Source organism: Lycium ferocissimum, chromosome 7 (assembly GCF_029784015.1).
Source record: "Lycium ferocissimum isolate CSIRO_LF1 chromosome 7, AGI_CSIRO_Lferr_CH_V1, whole genome shotgun sequence".
Lineage (NCBI taxonomy): Eukaryota > Viridiplantae > Streptophyta > Magnoliopsida > Solanales > Solanaceae > Lycium > Lycium ferocissimum.
In genome coordinates, this window is record NC_081348.1 from 35402397 (window position 1) to 35412132 (window position 9736).

Here is a 9736-nt window from a genome sequence, read left to right on the forward strand (position 1 = left end):
ATTAAATATGATGCAATATTACAAATTTAACATAATATATGGTTATGTAAATAATATAACACAAAATATCTGGTCAAATTGTGAAGATTTACATACAAATTGATCAAAAAATTCATATTTCAATTAATTTAAAATTATATAATTATTAACTAAATATCATAAGAACAAAAATCAGAATTTATACATAAATCAAACTACAAATAATTTTGGTAAAATGACATGCAGGAGAAGTGAAAATATTAGGTTGGCATGGATGCAATTTTTTTTTTAAGAATGTTAGTGAGGAAGTTAATATTGTGATGAGTTTCTACAATATATAACCACAAACTAAGCATTCAATTTAATGATTCTACCTCATTGGTTGATTGTAGAGAGATGGATACGATTTTTTCATCCTTAATTAAAGGTTCGAGCTTAAGCACTAGAATTGAAAGAAATGGGTGAAAGTGCACATATAGCCAATTCTGGCATCATTTAAGCCATGACCCAAGTTCATGAATTTTTGTATGTCTATCCACTTTAGACATACGAGACTGAAAAGTTGTAAATATTAGCGACTGAATTCACAATTTTATCCAAAGTTTAACAATTATGCAAGCAAACTCATGACATACACTTTTGAAGTTTGGCAAGAGAGGCCAAAACTTCCTATATTTTCAGATAAGTCTAGCTGGCAGTCCAAAACTTCCAGCATTTGAAGTTTGTCACCTCTGCTTTATCACCTCTAAGAAAAGTTGTTTCAAGTTTAAATGTAAGCAGTCTTCTTTTGTGAAAGTTGACGCGAATCAAGGTCTGGGGTTCGAGCCCTCGGAAATGGAAAAATCATGTTGAAGCGTTGCACCTAGAGTCCTAGAAATGGGTTCTGCAACGCGCGAATTCGGATTTAGCCGGCCTCCAATTGGTACCGGACAAATCATATAATATCAGTCAATATATAGAAACAATCGATTATTATTGAAAGAATTTAAGTTCTTTACTGTAAATATATTTATTCAGTCAGGTTTCTTAAAAAGTAATTAGCTATAACAGATTATATTTATTGACGGTATAGATAATCATTACATTATCACTGTATATTACTTAAAAAATCAATTATACAAATTAGTAGGCTCAAGAGGATACCTGACTTACCAAAAGGTTAGAAAAGAGCCAATTTAGGGGAAAACTGAGTTGACCAAAGGGAATCTGGAGCTCGGATGCTTATTTTTCTATTTAAACACTAACATATCTTTTCAGTACCTATATTTCCCTCAGAAAAGAATGACTAGAAAAGAAAGACGTAAAACACAGATCTGTTTCCAATCTGGACAAATGATTTTTTATTTTAAAAAGGAAATTCATTTCAAACGCAAAAAAATACAGCTATATATGAATAGATAATAGTTTAAATGTTTGAAAGCAAAAGCAATCCCTGAATTCGCGTGCCCTCTATCATCATCAATAGAATTTCAAAGTCATAAAAACTCTGTCAATTTTTGTTTTACTTATATCGCTTTATCTTTACTTTAAGTTGTTCAAAGAGCCATTATTTATGTGCATGCATGGCTTATTAATTTTCCTCTCAATATAATATGTGTAATACTAGTTAAAAGTGGACTCTTCCTTTCTGCCATTGCATCTCTTTATATTTTCCTTCTCTTTCCTTACACCATACTTACAGAAGAAGATGCAAATGGGCTTTTATCATCATCTTTTTCTTATAGGATTTGGGTTTATTATTATCTTGAATGTTGTGAATGGACATCCAATAGAAGATCTGGTGGAAAATTTACCAGGGCAACCAAAAGTTGGATTTAGACAATATGCTGGTTATGTGGATGTAGATGAAAAGGCTGGTAGAAGTTTGTTTTATTACTTTGTTGAAGCGGACAAAGATGCTCACAAACTCCCTCTTACTCTTTGGTTAAATGGAGGTTTGTCTATCTCCTTTCTTCTTGTTAATTTTTGTTAATCTTCTTCTTCTTGTTCAACTTCTCAACTTCTAAGGGTCTGCGTTAATTGAAAGGACAAAAATTAAGTAGATTAAATTTTTTATGATTAATGGCAGAGAATTTCTTTGATCTTCAAAAGATAACTTTATACTAAGTTTTAGTAAGAATAATGATAGTCGAGAATCATTCAACTAGGAATTCCTCATTCAGAGACTTCAGTTTTATATGTATCATATAGTATGTCACAAGATATTAATTATGTCTAGTCATTCCTTTTTGATTGTATGGTAATACGCAATTAATTTCTTCTTTATTTGGAAAAGAAATCTAAATCTTGTAATGATGATTCGCTCTAGTTAATCTACATGTATAATAGCCTTTTATTACCTTAACGTTGAAGGAATAATTTCTCTTTTTTACCCCATTTTTTAATGGCACACTGAATGATTTAATAACTACGTGGGGAATAATGTATGTAAGAGCATTCAACTTTTCGATCCATTAATCACCACCTTGTATATATAGTGGACACACCTTATTAACTTGGTTGGTTGGTGATTTTTGCAGGTTTGGGACCAATGTGTTTAATGATTTATTTCTTCAAAATGTGTGATCGTTTTTAAAGAAAGTGTTCTTATATATCTATACCTCTCTCTATGTATAAAGCAAAACTAAGAAAAAGTATATGTATTAACCCCTATTAAGTCATGTATTAATTATTATTTTTCGAAGATATTGTCTAGTATTCGCCGCATGTAGGTCATGTGAGGCTAGAGGACAACTGGACCGAATTATTATACCATTTTGAAAGTTATTTGGCTAATATTATTCAATAATAGTCAGAGAACTTTAACATGTCTTGCAAGTTGGGAGTTGTGTGATATTTTTCCTTCTCTATTTCAAATTAGTTGATCAATTCTTTATAATTTCACTTTGATCGGCAGGTTGCAGAACTATTATTGTTCTTTAAAACACAAGGAATTGAACACATGCTGAGAAAGTAATTTACACACCATAAAATTGTTGTACCTTGTTTCGAAACAAAAAAGAAATCCAAATTAAATCGGTAAGAGATATATAAATTTGTATTATTTCTCCACACAAAAACTTATGTTAGATTTTACAGAAAGGGCCTGATAAGCTAATCAAACTAGACCGTGCTTGGTGTATATATTATGTCAAAGGATTTTCAATTTAAATACACTAGTATTGGTAGCATTGATGATTCTCATAAAATGGAGCAATGCAACATCATTACTCAACATTTGAGTTAAAAACTTTTGACCTAAAGTACTCATTTAATAAAAGACTCTATAATTATTATTTTTTAATTTTTTTTTACCAGGTCCAGGATGTTCATCAATTGGAGGGGGTGCCTTTACAGAACTAGGACCTTTCTTTCCTAGAGGTGATGGCCGTGGTCTCAGAAGAAATACTAAATCTTGGAATAAAGGTAAAACATTACAAAATTAATTCCCCAAAAAATATCAGTATTTAATTCTAACCATTAATTCAGCAAAATTTCTTTGTTTCGATTGATATATACAGCATCAAATCTGCTATTTATTGAATCTCCTGCTGGTGTTGGATGGTCTTACTCAAATACATCCAGTGATTATACTTGCGGAGATGACTCCACTGGTATTTATTTAATTTCTTCTCCTTTAATTTGGTGGAAAATATATGGTTAATTATGAAAAAGAGATCAAAGAAAATTAATATTCTCATTTGTTGTTTTATTGCAGCCAAGGATATGCTAACTTTCATGCTTAAATGGTACGAAAAGTTTTCAGAATTAAAATCTAAACCCTTGTTCCTTACAGGTGAAAGTTATGCAGGTACGACATATACCCTATGTAGGAATTATTATATACTTATTATTTCACCTATTGCTCGAACTTGTCGTCTAATATTAATGTATGTAAAATTGATCATAATAAATTGACTTGTTGATGGTCACTCTCACTGTGTATTCTTTCACCCTTTGATTCAACAATTCTAAATGTATTTACTTATTACTGTATATCCGTCAGTCATAAGAAACGTTTATAATATTCTATTTAATTTTGACTTTTCCTGGTGATAGGACATTATATACCACAGTTGGCAAATGTCATTCTAGACTACAACAAGCAGTCCAAGGATTTTAAGTTTAATCTAAAGGGAGTAGCTGTAAGAACACTACAAAATATATACTAGTACTATTTGTATTTCCTTTAATTCGTCATCTATATATTAAAATCAGCACTACTAAAGAAGTGATTTCTTTTTTTCAATTTATGGTGTTTCTACAGATTGGAAATCCACTTTTGAGACTAGACAGAGATGTTGCAGCAGTGTACGAATATTACTGGTCTCATGGAATGATATCAGATGAATTATATTTGAGTATCAAAGAGAACTGTGATTTTGATGATTATGAATTCCCAATTCCTCATAATGAGTCAATCACATGCAACCAAGCTATTGATGAAGCTTATAAAGTAATTTCTGACTATATTAATGTGTACGACGTTATTTTGGATGTTTGCTATCCTTCTATCGTTCAGCAAGAGCTGCGTTTACACAAACAAGTAAGTTATTTACTGTGACCAAAGTAGCTTTGTGACTTTACTTTTATATGCTATGGCGGGTATAATCAAGTTATCTTAATGTGACATATTAGATAAGTTCAGTGGTTATACGTGAAATTAGCCCGATGACTATGTGTAGGTGTGTATAGCATTTGATTTTGTTACATTATTTGTTGTTGACTAGGTTACTAAGATGAGTATGGGAGTAGATGTTTGCATGACATCAGAAAGATACTTCTATTTCAACCTTCCTGAGGTTCAGAAGGCTCTTCATGCTAATCGGACTAATCTACTTTATGAATGGAGCATGTGCAGTGAGTATGTAATCAAAGTTCTTTTGAGAACTTGTTCGAAAATTAGTGAACCAATCTATTAAATATAATTATTATATGTACAGATACCACATACTCTCTCCGTTCCATAATAAGTGATTTTTTAGGTTTTTCAATTTTTAAAAAAATAAGTGGTAGGATTTCAAGAATACTTTGGGCAGATTCTTCCACAATTGTCTTTAATTAAATAATCAAAATTCATTAAATATCTTTTCTTTTTCTAAGCATTTAATTATGTAAGCACAATTTGATTAGGAGTAAGTTAGTAAAAATACTCCTAATTTTCGAGGAGTGAACAATTTCTTAAGGGGTGTAGATGAGCTAAAAGAACAACCTATTATGGAACGGAGGGGAGTATTTTGCACCCTTTAAATACATATCTAGAAGGTTTATTAGTTAATTTAGTAGTAGCAGCAGCAACAACAATTCTTATCTACCTAAGTTTCAGGTTGTTAATTAAGTAATTAATACGACCTTTCTTTTGTTTGTGTTTGTATGAGACAGTGTGCTGAATTACTCCCAATCAGATGGTGACATTGATATGCTTCCATCCCTCAAAAAAATTATTCAACATGATGTACCTCTTTGGATATTCAGGTAAACAAGTTATTTCCTTCGCATTAGAATCAATGTTGAATTTATTCCCTATTGCCTTTTCGTTCATTAAAACCCCACCTCACTTTCTTAAGAAGGAAAAATTATGACAAGGAATGTAAAAGGAGGAGAGCGGATTTTTCTTTGGAAAAGTCAAATCCTCACTAGTTATTTATTTATTCGTGACAATAAATAACTATAGATGAGATAATAATTTGCCCTTTGCCCCATTGCTTCTCCACCATGCCATGCTACTTTCCCTCCCCAACTAACTACGACCAATCTTGAATTTTTCAAATTTAAATCTTGAATTCGTTTTTATTGTCATTTACACAATGATTCTAAGCAATCGTAATGTGGATATTCAATAACATCAACAGTGGAGATCAAGATTCAGTGGTACCACTAATAGGGTCAAGAACATTGGTGCGTGAATTAGCAAGGGATCTAAAGTTCAAGGCGACAGTACCCTATGGAGCATGGTTTCACAAAGGGCAAGTAGGAGGGTGGCAAGTTGAATATGGAAATAAACTCACATTTGCAACAGTAAGAGGAGCAGCTCATATGGTGCCATATGCACAGCCATCAAGGGCTTTGCATCTTTTTAGCACATTTGTTCATGGAAGAAGATTGCCTAATACCACCCGCATTCCCATTGATTGATCATTCAATTTGAAAATTTAATTTAATTTTCTTCTGGCTAGAGTATAAAACTCAATTCATTTTTTTCACTTTAATTTCTTTCAAAAATTGATGTGTAATAATTAAGTGATTAATCTCCTTCAAAAATTGATGTGTAATAAGTAATCAGCTAGCTATTTCGTGACTCTTGAATTGATTATTCTAATATTTATATCAGGGCGAACCCCTTAAAGTTGATTTAAGATCAGGTTGTCTATTTTTGCAATTTATATTGTTGAGCAGAAATATTGAAATGAAATGGCTGGAACGATGATGAATCGATACATACATAAGTTTCATATTAACTGCTTTAATTATCTTGAAATTGAGTTGTAGCAATCTACCTATATCTATATATAATTAAAGCTAAGCATAGATAAGGTGATGTGACACCTTTCTTTGGCCACCATTCACAATTATCTTTTTTCTCAACTTTTTGACATTTTCTTAACTTTTTCCTGCTAAAAAAATAATATATTCATGTAATTACAACATTAATATTAATGTTTACCTACAGTTATGTGAGTACACGAATTGCTGTTACACCCTTTCACATTCAGCTGTTCGGTTCCGAGAATGACCGTTACTGTATCTCATTTTAATATGCGTTATTTATGATGCTATTTACAAACCTATTTGCTATTTACGGACAACACCATTTGTGGAGACTATGCACTTTTTTACATGTAATAAACTCTCCTCTCTATTTAACAAGTTGACTTTTCTGGAGGAAGGTGTTGCCTTCCCTTTTGTCTATATGGTTGTGCCGCTTGTAAGTAAAACTTCTTTCCGGGATTATGTCACGCCCCGAACCATGGCCTGGGTGTAACACGGCACTCGGGCCTTGCTTGCATGTGTCCGAGCGAACCTCATGGCTTGCTTGTCAACATGGGCATCAAAACAATATATCTATATGATGCAATTTAAATAAACCATGAAAATATAATTTGCGGAATAAAGTTTTGAAATTATCTCATAGCATGCAGGTTCATGAAAACGTAATAGTCTGCAAACATGAAAGCATAACTGACTCTGTGAACTAATATCTGTCTATGAAACCTCTAAAACATGTCTGAATACTAACTACCAGGACATGGCCCTGGACTACCATAAACTGTATACTAATATAGACTCCATGTTGAACCCCGAGAGGAGCGGGGCTCACCAATAAGGCCGATAACCGAGGTGATCCTTGCGCGCGGTGTGTATGCTCCCGAAAATCGGTATCCGCACCGTGAAGTGCGAGGCCCCGGCAAAAAAGGACGTTAGTACATGGTGAATAGTACTAGTATGTAAAACCCCGTTTTAAATGAAGAACATGGCACAACATAGGTGTAGGACATGAAGGAAATCGAATGTAACTTCGAACATGAGCATGAAACGTGAGTAAAGTCTCGAAAACGAAAGAAATCAATAAAAATACATGTATATAAAACTTCTTGTAACGTGGGGAATGCTATAGTGTAACCGACAACATGATCCGGTACTTGCGTCCTACCGAGAACACTCACACCTTGCCGGGGATATGAGATTTAAGTAATAATAGCATGTAAGGATCCAAAGCGCATAATGAAGGTGTTGCCTTTCCTTCCCGACAACCCATATCCTACGGTGGCGACGTAGTTTCGAAAAAATCCGAGCCTTCTCGGTTAACTAAGCAATCCCAAAAACATGAACATGATATAGTTGGCTAAGAAGCCCACGATTTTCGTGAAATAACTTGTAAATAACTTGTAATCATGATTTCACGAAATAACTTGTAACATGGTTTCATGAAATATCTTGTAATATGGTTTCATGAGATAACTTGTCATAATCTTGGAAACATGTTCTTGATTCATGAGTAATAACAATAGTTCATAATAATATATATAATTGACTTGAAAACATGCTTGTAACTTCCTACATAAAATCATAAAATTTCATATAAACATAATGAGAATACATGAGGAAGAATTCATGATTCATGGATTAAGCTAGGGTTCCTAATAACCGTAATGGAAGATTAGGAATACAATAACGAATATAGATACAAAATTCATGTACATAAATACATAACTATGGGCTACCAATATGTTGGGTTTAATGCCCTAGGGTTTGAACTTCATGGATATCAAGAAACGGAGCATGGGGAAGAACGTAGAGATTTCCCACATGTGGATGGAAGTTCTACATACCTTAGTCGCTCCAAAACTTGAATTAAAGACTTGAGCTTTGAAGATGATTTCCAAAATCTTGAATTCTTGAACCTTGAGATGGGTTTTCTTGAAAACCCTAGTTTTTTGAATGATAATTTCTTGTTTAAATTATAAGGATAAGTGTTAGAATTGATTTGGAATAATTAGAGTACGCTTACTTGGTGTTCTTGATGATGGAAGAGGGTAGGAAGTCGTTCTAGGGCTTGAAGGAATGAAAAATAATGATTAGAACTGATATGGACGAATATATACTGTTAAAATGGAAAAATTAGATTTTCGGCCCGGTTAAATACTGGCCGTATTTTGAAATACGGGCCGTATTTTGAAATACGGTCCGTATTTTGACATATGGACTGCACCTTTTTGAGCGTCTCTTCAGTAAAATGGCCATAACTCTTTGCACAGATGTCCGTTTGACCCCCATAATATACCGTTGGAAAGGTATTTCAATGCTCTACAACTTTCATCAAGGAAGTTTTCCCAAATTCCAAATATGTTTTGAAATACGGGTCGTAAAACGAAATACGGTCCGTATTTAACCATGTGACATCAAAATGTCAAATTCCAGAATGTTCAGAAATTCTTGGTTTCAGTTTACGATTTGAAATACGGGCCGTATTGTGAAATACGGTCCGTATTTAACCCTATGATATTCAACTGCCAAATTCCAGAATGCTCAGAAATCCTTGGTACCAGTTTACGACTTGGTTTACGGCCCGTAAACTGAAATACGTCTACTGTTCATGGGCGTAAATCACTATCTCACAACTGAACAGGAAAATTCCAATTCCCACATTCCTTATCTGATTTTCCAAGTCTAGGATCATGGTTAAAGCTTATGTTAGAGTACGAGGTGTTACAGATTAGGTATGAAGTATGTTTCAGTAAACTTCTAGAGGTGTTTTATTTACTTGTCAGCTTTGGATTATGTTCACTAATTATATTATCCCCTCACTATCTTTAACTTTTATTTTTCACTCATGACTCTTGTAGATGTTGAAAAACTCCTCGACTAATTAAGGTAAATATTACTCTTTGTATCTCAATTTATGAGGTAGTACTTTTCATTTTTCGAGATTCAAATTATGTAAAGTTTGATCAACATTTCAATTTTTTTCTCCCATCATATTGACATGAGAATAATTGCAATTTATTATATTTTTCATATAGTTTTTGAATATACAAATTTTAATTCTAAAATGTTTACTTGATTTAATTCAAGTTAGCTTCAAAAAGCCAAATTGCCTTTTTGGGAGCTAAACGTGCCACATAAGTTCCAAGGGAGTAGATTCATTCGATATGAATAATCAAGCCAATGTAATCCATGAGAGATAGTAGTGTACGTTATGAATATGCAATGGGAAATGGTTGATGCATCAACTTCATCACAGAAGTTATTTTTCTTTGGAGAGGCTAATTGTGTGAAC

At 32.9% G+C, this 9736-nt stretch overlaps 1 protein-coding gene across 1 annotated transcript; it reads left to right on the forward strand.

Annotated features, from left to right (window-relative positions):
• Positions 1-1327: 1327 nt before the first annotated feature.
• On the forward strand, positions 1328-6308 carry LOC132062774 (serine carboxypeptidase-like 42). The gene is made up of 9 exons (XM_059455273.1): positions 1328-1913; positions 3277-3384; positions 3480-3572; positions 3677-3769; positions 4018-4103; positions 4226-4504; positions 4689-4822; positions 5341-5433; positions 5811-6308. The coding sequence occupies exons 1-9, from the start codon at positions 1667-1669 to the stop codon at positions 6091-6093; spliced, it is 1416 nt and encodes a 471-aa protein (XP_059311256.1). The 5' UTR covers positions 1328-1666; the 3' UTR covers positions 6094-6308.
• Positions 6309-9736: the final 3428 nt, after the last annotated feature.